This window comes from Harpia harpyja, chromosome 2 (genome assembly GCF_026419915.1).
Source record: "Harpia harpyja isolate bHarHar1 chromosome 2, bHarHar1 primary haplotype, whole genome shotgun sequence".
Taxonomy (NCBI): Eukaryota; Metazoa; Chordata; class Aves; order Accipitriformes; family Accipitridae; genus Harpia; species Harpia harpyja.
The window spans coordinates 40,592,156-40,614,986 of NC_068941.1; the positions used below are offsets into that span (position 1 = coordinate 40,592,156).

The following is a 22,831-nucleotide window of genomic DNA, read 5'->3' on the forward strand; positions in this document are numbered from 1 at the left end:
TTCTTTTCTGTTCTATTAAACCGTTCTTATCTCAACCCACGGGTTTTGCTTCTTCTCCCGATTTTCTCCCCCATCCCACTGGGTGGGGGGGGAGTGAGTGAGCGGCTGCGTGGTGTTTAGTTGCTGGCTGGGGTTAAACCACGACAGTCCTTTTTGGCGCCCAACGTGGGGCACGAAGGGTTGAGATAACGACAAACCTGACCAGAGCTTGTTAAAACAAATTTGTTATAAGCATTCATTATATCGGTCTAATAGTTGCTGGTCATTATGTTGATTTATGTGTTCTTAGAGTTGTTGCTCTGGTTTTTAAAGTTCTGTTATGTATCACCTCGCTTGCTGTATGTAGTCCCTCTTCTGCTGCTTATCATCCGTGGGAGGTGGATTAAGGTTTTCGCTTTGATGTATTGTATAACACTGGTTTATGGTATGATAAAGTCGTCGGCTGTGGGATTAATCCGGTACTTGCACCCAGCATTGTCACCTTTATACTGTGGAAGCCATCTGTGGGAAACTATTAATAATTATACCATTTACCTTTCCTCCTTGGAAAACCAGTCTATGGGTGGGATACCTTTCTTCCCCTCTCCTTTCTCCTTCAGTCCAGTTACAATGGTGTTTGAGAATTTTGAAAAATTTGAATACTCTTGGGATGTTGGGACCAGCACGGTCCTAGCCCTACTGCTAGGAATTAGCATGCTTCTGAATGTGGTTCAGCTCTCATTTAAGGTTAAACAACTATTTAAGAAAATCACCCAGAGATCTGCCCCAAGGCTGGATAATTATGAGTGGCAGGGTGTGTGGGGTAGTATGGGCAAGTACCTAGAAAAGTGGGCACCTCCAGTGTTTTGGAAATTCACCCCTGAACAAGTGCAGAATCCAGAAGAACTAGTAAAATATTTGGAAAAGGTATGCTGTCACCCCGGCAGCTCCAGAGAGATACAAATTACTGCAACGTGCTGGGGCCTGGCCCATGCCTATCGAGCCCTGTTCGACACCACTCAGTACCCTCAAGGGGAAGAGAAGGTCTCTGGACCTAACAACAAAACGATGAGCACTGTGGCTATCCAAACCTCAGCGACAGGCACTGCAGCCCCTCCAGCCTCGGCAATGAGCACGGCAGCTACCCAAACCTCGGCAACGGGCACTGAGGTCCCTCCAGCCCCAGCAACGAGCACAGCAGCTACCCAAACCTTGGCAACAGACACTGCGGTTATCCAAGACCCGGCGAGCGGTACTGCAACTGAACCAGTGGACCAACCTGCACCAGTATCAGTTGCCCCCGTACAGAAAAAGAAATATACAAAAAAATCAGTTCGCTTAGCGAAGGATGAAGGCGAACCAGGGTCATCACGGGAACAGGAGGAAGAGGCAGAACCAGAGGTAATAACCCGGTCCCTATCCTTGAGTGAGCTGCGGGATATGCGAAAAGATTTTGGCCGCCGTATAGGTGAGCATATTATCACCTGGCTCCTCCGATGCTGGGACAATGGGGCTAATAGCTTGGAATTAGAAGGTAGGGAAGCCAAGCAGCTGGGATCGCTTGCCAGGGAAGGTGGCATTGACAAGGCAATTGGAAGAGGGACACAAGCCATCAGCCTCTGGAGGCGACTCCTGTCAAGTGTGAAGGAAAGGTACCCCTTTAAGGAAGATGTTATATGTCAATCAAGCAAGTGGACAACCATGGAAAAAGGTATCCAATATCTGAGGGAATTAGCTGTGCTAGAGACAATTCATCATGATCCGGACAACCCACAATTACCCAAAGATCCAGACGAAGTCCAATGCACACGACCCATGTGGCGGAAGTTTGTACGGAGCGCACCATCGTCCTATGCCAACTCACTGGCAATAATGACCTGGAAAGACGAAGAGGCACCGACAGTGGATGAAGTGGCTCGCCAACTCCGTCAATACGAAGAGAATCTCTCCTCCTCCCTACAAGCCTGCATTTCGGCTGTGGAGAAGCTGTCCGAGGATTTCCAGCAATTCAAAGAGGAGATGTCCTGTTGCCCACCTGTAAGGACCAATGTCTCAGCTATTAGGAGTGAGCGCTCCTCTGCCCAAGAGAAAGAATATAGAAGGTACACACCGCGAGGTGCCCTGTGGTTTTACTTATGTGATCATGGAGAGGACATGAGGAAATGGGATGGAAAACCTACCTCGGTCCTAAATGCACGGGTACGTGAGCTGCGAGGAAAAAACACCACAAAAGGGGATTCTACCAGGAAAAATGCCGCTCCGGTTTCCAAACAGAGTAGAAGGGCTGATCTTATTTCTGATCCTCTTGAAGGGACTTCTGAGCCAATTTTACGAGAAGTGAATACTGGATACTCTGACCAGAATTAGAGGGGCCCTGCCTCCAGCCAGGTGGAGGAAAGGGATAACCGGGTCTATTGGACTGTGTGGATTCGATGGCCTGGCACGTTAGACCCACAGGAGTATAAGGCTCTAGTAGACACCGGCGCACAGTGTACTTTAATGCCATCAAGTTATGAAGGGGCAGAACCCATTTCTATTTCTGGTGTGACAGGGGGATCCCAAGAGTTAACTGTATTGGAAGCTGAAGTAAGCCTAACTGGGAATGAATGGCAGAAACACCCCATTGTGACTGGTCCAGAGGCTCCGTGCATCCTTGGCATAGACTATCTCAGGAGAGGGTATTTTAAGGACCCAAAGGGGTATCGATGGGCTTTTGGTATAGCTGCCTTGGAGACGGAGGGCACGGAACAGCTGTCTACCCTGCCTGGTCTCTCTCAAGACCCTTCGATTGTGGGGTTGCTGAGGGTTGAAGAACAACAAGTACCAATTGCTACCACGACGGTGCACCGGCGGCAATATCGCACCAACCGAGACTCTCTGATTCCCATCCACAAGTTGATTCGCCAACTGGAGAGCCAAGGAGTGATCAGCAAAACTCGCTCACCTTTTAATAGTCCCATATGGCCCGTGCGAAAGTCTAATGGGGAGTGGAGACTAACAGTTGACTATCGCGGCCTGAATGAAGTTACGCCACCGCTGAGTGCTGCCGTTCCAGATATGCTAGAACTCCAATACGAACTAGAGTCAAAGGCAGCCAAGTGGTATGCTACAATTGACATTGCTAATGCGTTTTTCTCAATCCCTCTGGCAGCAGAGTGTCGTCCACAATTTGCCTTTACTTGGAGGGGTGTCCAGTACACTTGGAATCGACTGCCCCAGGGGTGGAAACACAGCCCCACCATTTGCCATGGACTAATCCAGACTGCACTGGAAAAAGGTGAAGCTCCGGAACACCTGCAATACATTGATGACATCATCGTATGGGGCAACACGGCAGAAGAAGTCTTTGAGAAAGGGAAGAAAATAATCCAAATCCTTCTGAAAGCCGGTTTTGCCATAAAAGAAGGTAAGGTCAAGGGACCTGCACGGGAGATCCAGTTTTTAGGAATAAAATGGCAAGATGGGCGTCGTCAGATCCCAATGGATGTGATTAACAAAATAGCAGCTATGTCTCCACCAACTAATAAAAAGGAAACACAGGCCTTCTTAGGTGTCGTGGGGTTTTGGAGAATGCATATTCCAAATTACAGTCTGATTGTAAGCCCTCTCTATCAAGTGACCCGAAAGAAGAATGATTTTCAATGGGGCCCTGAGCAACAACAAGCCTTTGAACAAATTAAACGGGAGATTGTTCACGCAGTAGCCCTTGGACCAGTCCGGGCAGGACAAGATGTTAAAAATGTGCTCTATACTGCAGCTGGGGAGAATGGCCCTACCTGGAGCCTCTGGCAGAAAGCACCTGGGGAGACCCGAGGCCGACCCCTGGGGTTTTGGAGTCGGGGATACAGAGGATCCGAGGCTCGCTATACTCCAACTGAAAAGGAGATATTGGCAGCATATGAAGGAGTTCAAGCTGCCTCAGAAGTTGTTGGTACTGAAACACAGCTCCTCTTAGCACCCCGACTGCCAGTGCTGGGCTGGATGTTCAAAGGGAGGGTCTCCTCTACACATCACGCGACTGATGCCACGTGGAGTAAGTGGATTGCACTGATCACACAACGGGCTCGCATAGGAAACCCCAGTCGCCCAGGAATTTTGGAAGTGATCACGGACTGGCCAGAAGGCAAAGATTTTGGAATGTCGCCAGAGGAGGAGGTGGCACGTGCTGAAGAGGCCCCGCTGTATAATAAACTGCCAGAAAATGAGAGGCAATATGCCCTGTTCACTGACGGATCCTGTCGCATCGTGGGAAAGCATCGGAGGTGGAAAGCTGCCGTATGGAGTCCTACACGACAAGTTGCAGAAACTGCTGAAGGAGAAGGTGAATCGAGTCAGTTTGCAGAGGTGAAAGCCATCCAGCTAGCATTAGATATTGCTGAAAGAGAAAAGTGGCCAGTGCTCTATCTCTATACTGACTCATGGATGGTGGCAAATGCCCTGTGGGGCTGGCTACAGCAATGGAAGCAGAGCAACTGGCAGCGCAGAGGTAAACCCATCTGGGCTGCCGCACTGTGGCAAGATATTGCATCCCGGCTAGAGAATCTGGTTGTAAAAGTACGTCACGTAGATGCTCACATACCCAAGAGTCGGGCCGCTGAAGAACATCAAAACAACCAACAGGTGGATCAGGCTGCCAAGATTGAAGTGGCTCAGGTGGACCTGGACTGGCAACATAAGGGTGAGCTATTTATGGCTCGGTGGGCCCATGATGCTTCAGGCCATCAGGGAAGAGATGCAACATATAGATGGGCTCGTGACCGAGGGGTGGACTTGACCATGGACACTATTGCACAGGTTATCCATGAATGTGAAACATGTGCTGCAATTAAGCAAGCCAAGCGGTTAAAGCCCCTGTGGTATGGAGGGCGATGGCTGAAATATAAATATGGAGAAGCCTGGCAGATTGACTATATCACACTCCCACAAACTCGCCAAGGCAAGCGCTATGTGCTCACGATGGTGGAAGCAACCACTGGATGGCTGGAAACATACTCTGTGCCCCATGCCACCGCCCGGAACACTATCCTGGGCCTAGAAAAGCAAGTCTTGTGGCGACATGGCACCCCAGAACGAATTGAGTCAGACAACGGGACTCATTTCCGAAACAACCTCATAGACACCTGGGCCAAAGAGCATGGCATTGAGTGGGTGTATCATATCCCCTATCATGCACCAGCCTCTGGGAAAATTGAGCGATACAATGGACTGTTAAAGACTACATTGAGAGCAATGGGGGGTGGAACTTTCAAACATTGGGATACACATTTAGCAAAAGCCACCTGGTTAGTCAACACCAGAGGATCTGCCAATCGGGGTGGCCCTGCCCAGTCGGAATTTTTACATACTGTAGAAGGGGATAAAGTCCCTGTAGTGCACATAAAAAATATGTTAGGGAAGACAGTCTGGGTTACTCCTGCCTCAGGCAAAGGTAAACCCATTCGTGGGATTGCTTTTGCTCAAGGGCCTGGGTGCACTTGGTGGGTGATGCGAAAAGATGGGGAAGTCCGATGTGTGCCTCAAGGGGATTTAATTTTAGGTGAGAACAGCCAGAATTAAACTGTATATTAGTTGCTATATAACCCTGCTACTGTATATTATCCTTACTATAATTATGTGCTATATCCATAGTACTATAGTAAGAATCACTTAGATCAAGCAAGAAAAGAACTGTGATAAAACTGAGCAAAGCGCAGTAGTGATGGAACCAGAACTGACTCCAGCATGCAACAATCCAACGGTGCACACCATCCTCCTGCTGCGCCAAATGTCACCTGCTTGTCACACTGCACTGAAGCCCAATTCTGCTCTACCGACTGAGAGGACTTTGCACCATCCCTCCTGCCCAGAAAGACTGGTATGACAGATGGAGCCCAGAATCGGAAACTAAATGAACTCAATGAACATTTTATGAACATGACCCATGAACTAAAGGAATGATATCTCTGTGTGTGTATACATATATATATATATCATTGCTCATATGTCTTAAAGGGATGGAAAAGTGATGATTGATCAGGATGTAACTAAAGGTATGGGAACTGTGCATGACGTCAATGGTATAGAATAAGGGGTGGATACTGTCCTGGTTTCAGCTGGGATAGAGTTAACTGTCTTCCTAGTAGCTGGTACAGTGCTATGTTTTGAGTTCAGAGCGAAGAATGTTGATAACACTGATGTTTTCAGTTGTTGCTCAGTAGTGTTTAGACTAATGTCAAGGATTTTTCAGCTTCTCATGCCCAGCCAGTGAGAAAGCTGGAGGGGCACAAGAAGTTGGCACAGGACACAGCCAGGGCACCTGACCCAAACTGGCCAACGGTGTATTCCATACCATGTGACGTCCCATCCAGTACAGAAACGGGGAGGTGGGGGGCAGGGATTCGCCGCTCGGGGGACTGGCTGGGTGTCGGTCGGCGGGTGGTGAGCAATTGCACTGCGTATCATTTGTACATTCCAATCCTTTCATTATTGCTGTTGTCATTTTATTAGTGTTATCATTATCATTATTAGTTTCTTCTTTTCTGTTCTATTAAACCGTTCTTATCTCAACCCACGGGTTTTGCTTCTTCTCCCGATTTTCTCCCCCATCCCACTGGGTGGGGGGGGAGTGAGTGAGCGGCTGCGTGGTGTTTAGTTGCTGGCTGGGGTTAAACCACGACAGATTACTATAGGAAAACTATCCATAGGGCTCTGTGGGATTTATATGAAATTCAAATAAGCTTAGCCAAAATAAAAAGTACTTTTTGTAAGCTTGTTCTAAAGTATTTAACCAAGCAAAATGTGTTGATTTAGTTGACACAGCTTCCAAATTTAAAAGACTTTGCATCTGTATTTTAAAATAATAGTTTAAAAAAATAGTTAAAAGAGATAATGTGGAGGGGTACCTCTTTCACAGAATCTATAAATCTCTGTGTGGGACTTTATTTATTGGAAATTCAACAGAAATTTCTTATTTAATCAGAATATCCTTTGGATGGAATTCACATCAGATATTTCATAACAGGAAACCAGAAGTTTGTGGGGGTTTTTTGTAGGGGTTCTAGTAAAACATTCATACAGTTTAGCCATAGGCATTTTCTCCCCCCTCACCCCCCAATAGTTTCAGTGTCTTCCAACAATTTGATACATTTCTGAAATGCTTTTACAAATGGATAAACTGTCCTCCACCAGAAAGAACAGTAAACAAAGCTTTAGCCAAACTATTTATTGAAAACTGAAGACGCAAATAAGCGAGAGATTGTTTCTCATGGTTTAATTATAGGCACCATAATTAACTCTTTATTACACAGGTTTCCTAAAGGGCTTCCATAAAATATTATTTTCTTCCTCTAAATTATAAAGATTATTATCTCTAACTTTTGAAAAAAATTAAAATTGACAGATATGGAAAATATTTAAAACAGGTTTTGAAAAAAGTCACAAGCAGTACATCTCATAAATTGAGATTTTTGGCTCTGGTATAATTACAGTGCTTGAAACGCATACTTGAAGATGTGTAAATGTACTGTGATTTACTCAACCTCACACTGCATTCATGCAAACAGCACCCCTGTTAACGGTACTTAGAATAATAAACCACACTGGTGCACTGAATCCTACAGCAAAGCCTTCAAGTATAGGAAATAAAACAAGAGTTCAGTAAGGTTTTGAGTGCAGATACTGCATAAGCTGATTTTTTTCTGTATTTGCTGTAGAAATACATGGAGTTGCACAGAGGGACCTACAACAAATCCAAATACCAAAAAGGCTGAAAGGGAGAGAATGACCTTCTTTTTTGACCTCTTCAAAGACCAAGTAAAGGTTTGTTTGTCTTTCGACTCTCGGATAAATGATTATGCCATTCCTGTGTATCCACACGCGAGCAGCTTTAGGGAAACAAAACATATCCAAAGCTGCTAACTTTCTGCTGTTCATCATCTGCTGCAGAAATAAACTATGGCCAGAATTCTTGAACAAGGACAAAAAGAATTTATTTTAAAAACCCCTTAGTTCTCAGAACTTAAGCATCTATTTTCTGTGTTATTCAATTTTTTGTATCAAAAGCACCAAGCTGATAAATATTTACTGTTCCACTGTCAACAATTCCAAAGACACCAACGAAATTATCAATGTGATGAAGTGCTAATCTCTTCCTGAAAAAAGAATTCTGAGTGGGCACCAATTTACCCCGAGTGCACCGAACTGCTCAGAGAATTGCTTTTGCCTCCACTGTACTTAACTACAGTTATCATTTTAAAGGTTCAACTTATTTCCTCTCTCTACCCCAAATTTTGTGTTCTTTCCTCCTGATTTTGTGGGAAACTTCAGTTCACAGCCCTTTTTCATAATTTCAAATTTCTTTCGTTATGTACATCTAGGCACCTGAGCAAGACACACTAGAGAACGTTGCAGCAACACTTGTTATTAAACTGCCTATTTTTGTTTACTTACACAATTCCCTTTTTTCAATTACATGCTTTCACACTTTGCTAAAATATTTATTTACATGCTACACGTTGAATAAAATTCTCCAGGTCAGCTAGGGAATCGTGAAGTGAATCATTCATGTCTTGACTTCTGAGAAACTTTCGAAGGGTATCCAAAGCACTCAAAGCCTCATTTTTTGATGGTAAAGGCTGCTCAGCTCCCTGAAATCGATCACCTTCATCCTCATCTTCATCACCAACAGATGTCCCAGCTTTATCTGCTGTTCTTTCTTTGGCACACATCCTTTCATTATTTGTGGGCATTTCGTAAGTTACCAAGCCATCGTCTAGAGCTGCATATTCCTCCAAAGATAAACCTTCTGGAAACTCCACTCCAGCTGCCTGTGCATGTGCAATCAAATCAAAGTCACTTTCAACGTCTGTGTCATTACCGTTTGCTTTGGTTTCTAATCTGAATCCTGCTTCATTGTAACTTTTTACAATAGTCTCTGGTGTCACTTCCCTCCAGCACAGGTACAACATCTCAATCGCATCAAGAAGAGTCAGCATAAACTCTTTATTGCCTTCTACACAGTCAACAAATCTCTTGATAAGACAGTGCCTGTATTTAACCTTCAGACTTCTGATAACCCCTTGTTTTGTAGCTGTACATGAAGAAGAGTCTGGAGGAGAGAACACTAATTTGACAGATTTCAGGTTCTTTACTTCTGTGTGAGCTGGGAGAGAATCAACGAGAATAACTACTCGTCGCTGCTGTGCTTGAAATCTGTCATCAAGTTTACGCACCCACTGTTCAAACACTTCTGAAGTCATCCACGCCATATTGTTTGCTTCATAATCCACAGGTAGCGACCTCACATCTTTAAAAGAGCATGGACTTTTGTTTTTTCCTATAACAAGCAAAGGAAGTTTCTCGGAGCCATCCATATTTGTACCCACCACGATGGTTATTCTCTCTTTGCTTAGTGTACCTACAGAACAAGTTTCCCCTTTAAATGCAAATGTGTTATGTGGTAACATCTGATACAACAATCCAGTCTCCTGTATATAAAACACGTTTTTTGGCTGATAATCGTTTAAATAATAAGGAAGAACATTTTGGTACCAAAGAGTTGGGGCATCTACTCGGGTAGTAGCAGCTGCTTCTACAGGCTGAGCTCTGAAAACTAAACCGTACCTTGACTTGAAACGATCGAGCCAGCCATTACTGCATTTAAAATCACCATGTCCGAGCTTCTGGGCAAAATCATTGGCCTTGAGGCGCAGCATAGGACCGTTTACCGGCACATTCAAGCACTGAGCAATTCTGTACCATTTCATCAACGCCTCCTCCAGGTCGGCGTAAAAAGCAGTCCTTAGCCTTTTTCTTTTAGGATCAAATCGTAAAGACTCAAAGGCTTCCAAAACTTTTTCTTTATTCTTCATAATCGAAGACAAGGAATTCTTCTTTATGCCATACTTGGCTGCGACGTCTGCCTTTTTCTTGCCACTCTCCACGGCACTGATGATGTCAATTTTCTCCTCAATAGATATGCTTTTTTTCCTCCTCACCGCGGGTTCGGGCAGAGGACTCCCCGAGGCCTCTGCCATGGCACCGACCACCGACTTCCCGGCGCGCACACCCACACGCGGGCGGCCACGCTGCGGCTCTGCCGCTTGCGGCTGCGGGCGCCTTCGACCCAGCCGGTTTTCGAGACCGCCTCTGATCTCAGGGGCATGGCACTTGGCAGAGGCCGGAGCAGCCTCCCGACTGCAGCCGGCAGACGCACGCCAGCGCCGCGGAGCAGCTTAATTCCGCCAATGCCTCGGCCGGGGAGCAGCCGGCCCTGAGCAGCAGGCCCAGAAGGGCGCCTCCGGACCGAACGAGGAAGACGGCCTGCCCGCACGCCCGCCGAGGGCCGGGCACGGCCGCCACCACCGCCGTGACCGGTGTAACCCCCCCTCGCCGCCGCCTCCCCGCCTCTGGGCGCCCCCCCCCCCCCCCAGACCCGGGCCGCGCTTCCAGAGGCCTCCGCCGGGCGGTAGTAAAAGACAAGCGCCGGCAGGAGCGGGCAGGGCGGCCCCGTCTCCGGTTGCTATGGCTACGGCTCGGCGCGGCAGCGACCATAGACACAGGCGCGCCGCCGCCGCCTAGAGAGACCGCTTCCCGCCGCACCTCCGCCGGCGAGGCCGCCGTCAGCCGCTTTTCCGGCCAAGCGCTTCCGGCTCCTGCTGGTACCGGAGAAGGAAGAAAATAAAGCTGGAGAGGGGGCACCGGCGCCGCCCCGCCCCGCTTCCTCCTTCCCCCCCTCCCTCCCTCCGCCCCGTCCTCCCTCCCCCCGCAGCACGACGTCCCCGGGGCCGCAGCAGCGCCGCCGGCAGGTGAGGGACGGGCCGGGCCGGGGCAGGCCGTTGGGCCCCGGGGTCGGGCCGGGCCGGGCCTGACCTACGTGTCGCACGGCGGGAGCGGCCTCCGCTTGCCCGGCCTCCCCGCCAGCCCGCGGGTGCGGGCAGCGGCCGGCTGGGCCTGCCGGCGGCGTGGGGAGAGCCCGCAGCCCCCAGCGGGGCCCGGCTGGGGGCTGCCCCCGCCCGCGCTTCGTCCTGCCCGCCGGCCCCGGTGCTGGGTGGGTGCCCTCGCCGTCGGGTTCGGGAGTGCGGTGTGGGTTGGGGGGTCTGCCCGTCTCCTCGCCTACCTGCGGGGTTCGCGGCGGGGTCCCCGCGCCGGGGGGCGGTGGGCACCCCGAGAGGGCGGGCAGAGCCTGAGCTTGGTAGAAGGTGGGTTTCACGAGAGAGAAGAGGAACCTGTTTGTTGGTGGAGGAAGAAAACTCTAGGTGTTGCATAAATTTCATGCCCCTGGGACTTATTCCGCACCCTGACAGTTACTGTTCTAAGTGTTCCAATTTGTCTTTTGCAGCTGGCTTACTATTCTTAAAACGTGGAAGCACTGTGGTGGTGTGTGACAAGCAGGTGTTGCATCTGGTATTGTTTACAAACTATAAGCAATTCTTCTGGTGTTGCTTACAGCGCATCTCTGATCTATTGTTTTTAGCTGAAACTCCCTCATAGCCTTTCGTGTTGTGTCCCCTGAACTGGATGTAGTTTCAGCGTCCAACGTGTGCTTTTTATGCTTGGTGGAACTGGTAACAAGGAGTTAGCTCTTGCAGTCAGTGGCGCTGTTACCAAAGTGTTGATTCTGTAGAAAAGATAGCAGAAGGGTTCTTTTGCAGGGCTGGAGAAGGATGTCATGTGATCAGTGCAACTCCAAAACTAAATGGCTGTCTGAATCATATAAATGTTTATGTATATATGCATGTACACACACAGTTAAAAAGTAAGGAGTAAGTAATCCAGAAGAACATTAGATTGGAAAAATCGGAAGCTGAGGCAGTATCTTGGTCAGCTGCTGCTTTCTGTTTTGGTAGAAGCTGAAACCGTAACGGGAGCCCATGCCGTAGCTAATCTGGAGACGAGCAGAGCGTTAAAGAACTTAGGGGCAGGTTGACCTAGAGTAGGGAGTGTGGAAGTTAGTGGCAGCCCTGTTCTCCAGTCCTTATCTCCATCATGTCTTGTAACTTGCAAGCATAATTAGATCTTGCAAGTGCAGCAGCCAGGGAATTCAAGAGCGTAAAGAGAAAACTATGGTGTGATTGCAGCAGAAAGTATTTAATACAGTTCTTCAAATTCTTTTTAAAAAGCAATTGATCTTGATCTTGACAAGAACTAGTGATAGTGTTCTGAGTTAGAAATCTAAATTAAGAAAATATGTTTTACATATATTTTGTTTTCCACGAGCACTTGCATTTTCTGCAGTGTTACAAAACCTTTTATCGCTTATCTATGCAGTGGAGTAATAAGACAGCAATAAAAGCGTGTAATAAACTTTATTTGGACAGAAGATGTCTTGCTTTTACCTTACTGGCAATCAACTTAAGAGAAAACTGAAGTGAAGCAGCCAGTGCATCCTGCTTGGAAAAGCAGATGTAATTGTTGAGAATCCCATGGCTCTTGTTTCTGACACCATAAGTCATTTACTTAAGTAATTACATTACTTAAGTAATGTAACTATGTTAAGAATAAACCCCTTATTCAAAAGGGATTTTTTGTTGATGACGTTTAATTCATATTTGCATGAATAAGCAAATACCAATCTGCCTTTTTAATGAAAAGTCCATAAGTGTGCTCTTATAACCACTGATTATAATTGGTTAAATGTCTCTGAAGTCTTCATCCTAGAGGAAGCTTAGTATGTTGTTTATAAGTTTTTGCTTTGCTTTGCTTTTTACTTTGCCAGTTGAAGAAATGGTATATAAATCCCCAGGACTTAAAAATTGTGCAGTTTTATTTATGGTGAGCAGAACTTAAAATGACTGAGGTTGTGATCTGATGTGCATTTGAGGTGGCTTTGCCATGGGGGGGGAAGATTCTCAGTCTATTTTGTCTCTTCTGTTCTACTCTGGTGCCGTAGTTCTGTGGATTTGCAGAATTGGTCTAGTGGGGAAAAAAAATGAAAATCCAGAGGGGCAGGGGTGATGAGGGCAGGGTTTCAGGCTCAAATTAATGTCAGAATATGGATCAGGCGTGTATTTCCAAGTAGAACGTCTCTGAGTTGCTGTAGTTGCAGCTGATGGTAACAAATGTCCAGGTACACTGAAGAGTCACCTACTATGTTCTAAAGTTGTGGATGCTTTAGTGAAAAAATAATCAATAATGCAGAATTCATACTGTACTGAAGATTAGCAAGCTCTTACAAAGAATGGCCCTTTGACACCTGTAAGAGAAAATCAGGAACTACTGAGATGCAGAAGTCTATGTGCATTTCTGTAATGGAACCTTAAATATAAGTAATATATGTATGTAGATGCCATGTTGGCCACAATTTCACATGAACATCTTAACTTCTGAATCTTTGTAAACATGTAGAAAGTTTTCATCCTTACATCCAGCATTTGATGTGTACATCCCCATTTTTTTGCTATAGAAGCAGTTGTCAGGGAATTCTGTAGTTAAACTATAACGTGCAGTTAAACTTTTTACAAAAGCCACCTTTAATCTACAGTTTTCCCCTTCTCGTGTTTTCCGGTTTGTCAGTGTGATCCTGCAGAGCTGTGTTGGAAGCGTTGATACTGCTTGCAGGAAAAGAATACTGTACAAAAAGTTGTTGGTGGGGGGAGGTTGTAACACAAATGGTGAATTAAATTTGGATTTAAAAAAAATGAATTCTTTGTCTTTACACAGTGTCGTCTACATGGGTTTGTGAGATGGTTCACGCCTCTAGATTAGGTCATTAAGAGTTCTTAAGGCTATCAAGAAAATGTTTTTGCTGCTTATAGCATTTAATAGTTTTAAACAGCGATACCGTGGTGTGTAAGTTTGTATGTGAGGTACAAACATAACTCCAGGATCACTGATGTGGTAAAACTGAGGTACAGATTGTCTTAACCAAGACTGCGCTACAAGATGAATTTAGCTTCTTGTTTAACCATCAGAGCAAAGAAGTCACACTTACTCTTCTAGTCCATAATGGAAATTTTTTATCTACTCGGAAATAAGCTGTTAAACATGGAGGTTGTTTTCAACCACAAGCAGAGTTTGGACAGGATTGTGTGGGAAAACAGCATCTCTGCTGTACAGTCTTTCATATTCAAAAGAATTATAGAAAATTAAGAAAGTTATATAGAGTAGTTATACTTCTTTCTTAATTACTTCAAAAGGAATTTTGTATTGGTTGGAGAAAAATCCAACTTCATTCAGTGATAGCCCTGAATGAATTGTTTTACTGGAGGAAATGTCTTATTTTATGTGTTCTGTTTTCTAAAGTAAAGTAGTAGGTTATCCAGTGTAATACGATCTAGATGATTCAGCTTCTCTGCCTTTGTGTCCTTATTTTATTTCCCTTGTCATGTGAGCTGCTTACCTTATTAATTATTTGCTTTAATTAAAATGTTTTATAGCTTAGGAAATTGAAATACAATATAAATATAAATAGTGATCTCTATAACTTTTCTTAATCTGGTATGCGGCTGAACATCTATAAAATGGTGCAAGACTTAATGAACTGAAATCATGTGTGATTATACTCAATACTGACAGACTCAGTTTAATTTTTGATGATTGGTTGTCTCCTCTCAAACAGCTGAGGAAATTGCAGTATAACCTGTAGTTACTAGCTATTTGAAATCAAATTTAGATACTTTTCTTATTTAAGCTGTATTAGGTTTCTAACTTGCCTTTCATGATCACTATACTCACAGAGTTGATTGCTTTCACAGTGTGCTCAGTGTTACCAACTTTCTTTGCCTCTGTAGGTGAGATTTTTTTTTTTTTGAGAATAAAATGGAAGGGATTCTGTTTCTAGTTAGGTATAACAGACTGAACAGCTTGCTAGGTCCCAGTGGTTTAGCATCAATATACACTTGCAACATTTGGATAAACCTCATGTCTTAACAAAATTGTGATCTTTGCAATGGTAGGATACAGTCAGTGTATTGTTGCAGGTGACAGTAAATATCAGCTGAAGAACCTTGTTTGACTTCCTGGGTTTTACATTGCAAGCTTAGCCGTCTGTGCGGGGAAGGTTGCTTTGGTAGTGGAAGCTTATGCTAGACTGTATTCCTAGTCTTGGCTAGATTTTGGAGAGGTAAAGGCCTGGTCACCATCAAAAGAGGGAGGTTTCTCTTTGCTTTATCAGAACTTGTAAAAGAAGTATTTTCTGAAAGCCTACTTCGCTTTCTGTAAGGTGCAACATCCAGCTCCCTTCATATCAATTAATGCATGCCAAACCTATTTTATTTTCAGGTATGTCAGAACACAGCAATGAATCCACAGCACTTGATGAATCTCATCCAGCTGCAGAAGAGGTCCAGTCTGACTCTGAGGTGATTGGGTGATAGTTATGTTAGTGTAAAATCAACCAATCCCGGCAACAGTTTCAGACTGCCAAAAATTCTGATATACCTAGCACAGTGAAATTAGTGGGGGACATGAGTTCATGCACATTATCTTGAATGGGTGGGGTTGGTTTTGAGACACTATTAAGAACAATCCAATTAATTCATAAAAAAGGATTACTTCAACCAGTAGTCTATTGCTGTGCTGCAGTATTTGTTTTGTAAGTTGAATAGTTATAGGCGTGGTAGAGTCTGAAATGTTTTAAGTACTGCGGGAAGAAAGAGTTGGTCTTTAAAAGGCAGCAATCTTTGTGTAACTTCACTATAACAAGGCATTCTATCTGCTGCTGGAGTGGTGAATCTTTTTTTTTTTTTTTTTTTTTTCTTGGAAGCAGATACAGCTTGTACCTTCTTTGTGGAGAAATCTGAGACTTTTTAAAATTATGATCAAATTCCTAAGGTTCCCAATAATATTTAGCCAATCAGTTGTGTTTGGGAGGCTGTTTCAGAAACATAAAGAGTAAATGTTTCCCTGACTGTTCTAGAATAAGAATGAAAAAAGGTGATGCTGACTTTATCACTATTAGAGTTTCGGTGCCAGTGAATTGTTTTTAAACTTTTTATAAAAATGGAATAGTGATTCCACAGATATTTAGCATCTCTCCAAACCTGGTATTTGTAAACAGATGTGTGACGAAGGTAGTCATTAAGTTACTAAAGGATGAATATATTTTTTTCTAAATAAAATGTCCAGCTGAAACTTCATGATTTTCTGTAGTGCTATGTCATTCATGCCTAATACATCAATACAAATTTAGGAACTTCTTCAGATTTACTTCAGGCTCTTCCTATAAATGATAAATTTTCTTCTGAGGATTCAGTTTCTTTATATACTTAGTTTAAATCAGCTGAGGGCTACACTTGCCAAAGGGATACTTAATTCAGCAATCGTACTCATTGTTGCAACAGAAATACTGTTGTGGTTTGGTGGTTTAGTTTTCTCTCAGATCAGTAAACTTACCTTAATTGTGTGAGGTTGCAGGAACATGCATCCAGAGGTAAAGAGAAATGGCAGCTGGTTTTGGCAGTAGCCTACAGTTACAATAAGTATTTTGAGACACTGCACTGCTGAAGTAAGCTGATGTTGTGGCTGAGAGCAGTCCTTCATTCTCAGTAGTTTCTTACTGCATTATTATCGCCTCTGTTTCATAGGCACAAGTGTTGGAGCTGCTTGATGAACTGTTTTGGAGAACCGATTTCAGTGGAAAAATTACCCATCCCCTTTTTGGGCATAGGTCACCTTCTTTTAACCTGCAGCATTTCCTCAATCTTGTTTGCTGTACAAATACATTATTCTGGCCCAGGGAAGAGGTGGGGGAATGGGGAAGACTGATGGGGGGGAAGAGTTAGGAGTAAAGGGCAGACAAAAAGGCAAGGATTTGTTCTTGGCAGCAGTTCTAGCTTAGACTGTTGACTAAAATGCAGGCAGTGATTTCTTGTTATGGCTGAGCCAAATTAGCAGTTTATCCCACTTTCCTTTTTCAGCTGCTCATTTCATGTCTTTGGTGCTTGTCTGACCTCATTGCAAACTGATTCAACTCACTGAAACTGTGGAAAATGAACCCAGTGAAAAGGTCTATTGCCAGGCTAGTGAGTTGAGTGTGTTTACTGCACAGCCAGGTGAATGGCTGGGAGATGGGATGCTGTATGGCTCACGGTAGGGACTGGAAAAGCAGAGTGGTGAAACATCCTCCTTTCAGCAATGGAGAATGGTGGTTTAGTTCAGATGTAACATGAAACTGAAGTTAGCAAGTCATTTTTTTGCTTTCTCTGAATTTGATACATAGGTTTGACTCAAGTAGGAATGCCTAAAAAAATATGTGAATTGCTTCTAGGTTGTCTTAGATTTCAAAAGTTGTCCAGAGAAGCTGATGAATTTTTATCTGATACATGTATTTACTAGAGACACGTATGCATATGCATGAGCATGTGTATCTCTGAATAAATGCATAAACATATATCAATGTACAATATTAGCAAAATTATTTGAGATTCTTGATGAAAAGCACCCCAACCAAGTATTTGTTTTGCCTTTAATTAAATTTGGAGATGCAGTTTTGTTTGTGATTCCTGCCAAATGAAGTGTATCCTCTGACAGTACAGGACTTCCCCTTGACACTGTTTTCTGACAATTTGCAGAAAGAAGAACAAGAATAGCTATGTTGGCCTATGCTGACGTTTCAGTATTGGGCAGGTAGCTGTGACAGGCCAAGCATTTTGAAAAATAACTCACTTTACTGTGTCAAGTAGAAGTATAGTTCCTAGCAGTCTTGGAGTTTAAGCAGATGTGAGATTTAGAGCAAGCTTAAGAAGCTCGACCTATTGAACAGATTTCCTAAATTAAAATCTAAAATGGCAGGTAACTATAACATTTTATCTAATGGTGTTGTACAGCAGCTCCCTATGAGGAGCAGGGACTTGGACTTGATCTTTATGGGTCCCTTCCAACTTGAGATATTCTGTTCTATGAAATGAAACAAATTACTGTTTTAAAAGTATTCATAAAATAAACATAGAACTTTTGGTGTGCTTCAGTGTTTTCATTTACTTAAAGGCTATGAGTTTAGAGTTTGTTCTGTTGTATGAAGAATGACTCAAAACTGTGTTCTAGTTGTGGGTGAAGACTGGACTATATGGAGAATTTGGTATGCTAGGCCAATGTGAATATATGGCATGTGAGCTATTCCTTCCTAGTACTGAAAGAAGGCACTTACTGGGTCCTAAATGAGAGGGATCGATGGGGTAAGTTAGTGTGTTATAAAGTCACTTTTTCTTGAATTCATAGCATGCTGACTTTTTCTTAAATGATTTGAAATCTGTTCTTTGTGTATTTAGAATTTTTTCAAAAGCTGTGCATAAATGTTTAGCTTCTCCTCTTAGGGAAGTGTTTCGTAAAGCACTATTTTTGAAAGAGTAGCTTTCAATTCAGTTTTGTTAAGTTAGTTGTAGAGAAAGTCTTGATCCTCAAAGGGGGAAAATGTATCGCCTCAGACAGTATTTTATGGGTGTAGTTCGTATGTATGGTTCTTGAAGTGGCTTGTCCTTGGCCTTTTTCGTTCTCTTCACCATATGGGTAAAAGGCAGCGTTACTCAGAACTCAATGGACTTTTGGTGGTGGTTTATGCTGCTAATTGAAGAAGCTTATTACACTTTCAGAAATGTAAATGGGATTTTGTAGATACCAAATAAAGTTTGAGTAGTGAACTCTGCTTCAAAAGACCAACAGAGATGAAGTCTCAGTAATTTACAGTCTTTGGAAGAAGTTATAGTAACATAGCTTTGAAAGCGATCAGGAGTTAGAGGAGCATGTTTATTGGAGCGCACAGACAGTGACTAGTTAGAATAAAAGCTTGGGAGGCCTCAAAGCTTACTAAGGAAATCAAGCTTACTAATGTAAATGAAGTGGTGAGAGGTGATAGTGGGGGAAATATTGGCAGTGGGGTATGACAGAAGATGTTGCTGATTAAGAATGGTGCAGGTGATCCTGAGTAAGTACCAATAAAATCTTTGTGTTATATGGATATCCTGTAAAAGCTCCACATGTGGTTGGAGAAGCTGCTGGCTCTTCAGCCTGATCTCAGACTGGGACTCTTCCTGACCCTCTGACTGAAAAGAGCTGGTTCAGTTTGATGATCTAGGAGCTTTAAGCGAAGAAAGCACCTATTCTTAAGTATGCCTTGATGGTATACCAGGTCTTGCCAGTCTTGCACAGGTGCACGGGCTGGTTTGAAGACTTCAGACAACTTTTATATAAGTAATTGAACAAACACTGCTTTGGTTGTGTGTTGATTTTTTTTTCTACTGTTTACGCTTTAGTTGACTAATGAAGCTGTCTTGCAGAGTTAGGGGTAGTTCTTTTGAGAGGGCTGAAATTTTCAGTTTCTCTTAGTTTTGGGGAGTATTAGGGTGCCATTCTCTCTTCAGGTGCTTGTAAATGGTGTGTATTTCTTCTGGGAGTGTCTCTTCCAGGTTATACCTTAGGTCATTCTTGAAAGCCGTGGTTTCACAGCTGCTGCTACTGTTCACAATGCAGCTGCGTTTTAAAACTAACTTTGATTCTTGAATTGCATTGGTGCTTTTAAGTTCTTGTTTCTGCATTTCACTTCAGATTTACCGCTGACTGAATGACAGTTGCATACCGACAGTTTAGTCAGAAGGTGGCACTATATTATGAGAAAATAAGAAGCAAGTTAAACTATTTTACAGTTTGGAATCAGTACTTTTCTTTTTGTAACACATGATTAAACTCATTTTACTTCTCTAATATTTCTTGCTTACCATTAGCTAGTACAATTTTTTTTTTTAGCCAGCTCACCTTTTTTATAGTTTGAGGTACATAAACTACTCTTAAGGGTCGAGTGTGTGTAGAAAATATTTGTCTGGTCCCACATGTCTCATTTGTGTCTGACACCCCCCTACCCCCCACATCAGTGGGTTAAATTTTAGTGTTTCATTTATCTTAGATCTTGAAGCTTTAAATTACTTCTGTCTGAGCTGTGCTAGCATATTAATGTGATTTCAGTATGTGATTAAATGAATGTATACAGACCTAGTATATCAGAATATTACCAATAGGAGTTTGAAATAAAATCAACTGTTATGAAACCTATACATCAAATATTTTCATATAGATCACTCATTAGAAATTGAAGACAAATGCTAACTTGTTTGTCCTTATACTATAGGAAGGTGCAATGGCTCAAGAGTCTCCGAAAAACTCAGCAGCAGAAATTCCTGTGACTAGCAACGGACAGCTGGAAGATTCTCACGAGCACAGCTTTAACAGGGTAAGAATTTTCTTTGCTGTCTAATAAGGTCCCATTATCAGAAATGCTAGAGTTACAATGCAATGCATAGGAGACTTCACTTGACGGTTTTCTAGAGCTTTAATGGAAAAACTCATTTGAAGCTCATAAATTATTATTTGACATAATGTGATTGCACATTGCAATAACCTTTTCTGTATAAAAGGCATGTTAGTAGTGGCAAATATTTCTGAACATGAAATAGTGTAAAGAATTGGGTGCTCTGTAATGCGCAATCAAGTGCATATGCTTCTACATTCTTGTCTCTGATCCTTGAGGATACTGATTTTTAATCCGACAATTTTATTCATAAAACAGGACAGCAAGCACTGTTAAAATATGAGACTTAACAGGTCCTGTAAATTCAGGCTAACAAATCCTAAATCTTTTATGAAAAAGTATCAAATTGTTCGAGGCAAGCTACTTCTAAGGGATATTAAGTTTAGAAGCAACATGCCTAAAAGTAAAGAAAGATAGTCAAGTTCTGATTTGAAGTTGTAAACAGGAGAGAAGTAACTTTTCTTGTGCTGAAAACGAAAAATTACTACTGTATTGCTGTATGCGATATAGATGAGATGTATCAGAATCCATCATATTTGTTGTATGTTGAAAAAAAGTTATACTTCCTTGATCATCTGTATGCAATTTTGAGTTCTTTCCCCTAACCTCGATATATTTTACTATCAGTTCTTGTGTTTGCCTGTCCAGCAGAGGGTGCTATGGTATAGTTTATGTAATTTGGGGTTGGTTTTCTTTTTATTTTGCTTTTCAGTTGGAAATATGAGGTCTAGTTAATTATCCACATTTATTAGATGTCTGTTGAGACTTAGGTTTTAAGGAAATCTCGAAGCTTTAACACTCCCATGCTGACTTGCCGTGCAGGATTATTTCTAAAAGAAATACTGAGCAGAACTTCAACATTTTATTCTGTCCTGCTAAAATGCTGATTAGAGGGGGGAACCTTCATAAGTTTAAAAACAAATTACATATACATCCTGAATATTGGTAAGATAAGCATCTGCCTAATTTTGTCTGGTGGTTTTAGCTTTAATGGAAAAACTCCTTCAAAGTTGATAAATTATTGTTAAAGTTGACTAAAAAACCGAAGCAGATACTGCACCTTGCAGTAACTTTTTTGTATGAAAGGTATGTTAGTAGTGGCAAATCTTTTCTGACTGTTAAATAGTGTAAAGTATTGGGTGCTCTGTAATGCACAATCAAGTGTATACTTTTCTAATTATTGATTCTAAGCCTTGCGGATACTGATTTTTAGTCCAGCAATTTTATTCATAAAACGGGAAAACAAGCATTTAAATATATATTAAAAGTATAATTTTAAACATGTATTTATTATCATTATAAAGAAAAATGTTAACTAAATATGTAAAAATATGTATTTAAAAAATAAAATACATCCTGAAAACAACTTCTGAGACCATTTGACTATGATTGCAGGGTAGCTGTATAGTGAGCATGGCTGTAAAAAAAAAAAAAAAAAAAAAAGCATAAAACTTCATGAGATGGAAATGCATCCATATTAGAGCTCTTATTAAAAAAATACTGCACTTATTACTGGGCATTTTTTCTACTTCTGCTGAATGGGCCATGATTTATTTTATGAATAGCACTGCAATGAGGCAAGGCTTATGTTTCTTAAGATTTGTCATTCAACTTAGATCTACCAGTAACATAATGTAAAAATTAGGATGATGTTTAATGAAATAAAGTTAAAACTAAATTTTGATAAAGATGTACCTATGTTTAGGGGGGACGACAAAAATACACCTTTAAGTGGTGATGAATTTGGGTTCACCTGGAAGTAGAGAAACAGATTTACTATTTTTAAGCCTGATGACCTTGATGCTGCTGTGACATTACTGCTAAGTTATCTTTTACTTACATAGTAATTGCTTCTTCAGTGTAGTGCATCCAATATTTATTTATTAGTTACAGTAAACGGAACTTGCACTGTTGCTGACTGGGTCAGAGCCCTTGTTCAGTCAAAATATAATCACCATTTTCATTGGAAAGTTCAAATGTTAAGGTAGGTTTTTTTTGTATGGCCACATATAAAAGCTGAAGTAGGTTTTTCCTGGCATGTTAATTATTTTGCTGGCTTGGAGTCAACTATATTTCAAAACTTCCACAAAAATGGGTCAGATATTTGGTCGAGTTGCAGAAAATTTATACTATGCACACATAGTTGAGTTTGCTGCTGTAATTATTTTCACAATGCTTATTCTGAGATCAATGAAGATGAAGTGTGCTTCAAATATTTTTTTGAACTCTTGTACAAGTTAACACCCGCATGTGTGACCTAAACTCACAATATGTGATAATCAGGGCTTCTTATAAACAAAACAAAGAAAACAAACTTCTTGGAGTTAACATCTATGTCTGTTTACTAATCTGTTAGTCTGAAATTCTAATATTTAGCTTCTATTCATCTTGCTTCATGTTTGTTATTTCTAATGCTTAATGCTACACTTTCTCTTTTTTTCCTTGCCAGGTAATTTTTTGTTTTAACCTAAAGCAATATGCATTGCACCACAAAATTTCTGTGCCAAGTTTTCAGGGGTCTTTTTTCCTATCAACTTACGGAAATGACAAGCCAAGTACTGATTTTTAGGAGGTTGCTTAGGAAAGGGGCAAGAAACCATTACCACTTGAAGTTGCACTGTTACCACAGTGCTCAGT

General features: G+C 42.3%; 2 protein-coding genes across 11 annotated transcripts in view; one reads left to right on the plus strand and one right to left on the minus strand.

Annotated features, from left to right (window-relative positions):
- Window positions 1-7,165: 7,165 nt before the first annotated feature.
- On the minus strand, window positions 7,166-10,388 carry TIGD4 (tigger transposable element derived 4). Its single transcript, XM_052777297.1, has one exon. It carries the CDS (start codon window positions 9,990-9,992, stop codon window positions 8,454-8,456), a length of 1,539 nt encoding a protein of 512 aa, XP_052633257.1. The 5' UTR covers window positions 9,993-10,388; the 3' UTR covers window positions 7,166-8,453.
- Window positions 10,389-10,508: 120 nt separating this feature from the next.
- Window positions 10,509-22,831, plus strand: part of ARFIP1 (ADP ribosylation factor interacting protein 1) — a 46,282-nt gene continuing 33,959 nt past the window's right edge. For 2 of the 10 annotated variants that reach the window (XM_052777348.1, XM_052777358.1), the window contains exons 1-3: window positions 10,509-10,763; window positions 15,178-15,257; window positions 20,015-20,116. In XM_052777348.1, the coding sequence (XP_052633308.1) occupies window positions 15,180-15,257; window positions 20,015-20,116 (180 nt within the window). In that variant the 5' untranslated portion in view covers window positions 10,509-10,763; window positions 15,178-15,179. Of the gene's footprint in view, window positions 10,764-11,343; window positions 11,362-15,177; window positions 15,258-16,929; window positions 16,950-20,014; window positions 20,117-22,831 lie in introns of those variants that run through there. The other 8 variants (XM_052777309.1, XM_052777329.1, XM_052777385.1 and 5 more) reach the window with 6 other exon arrangements.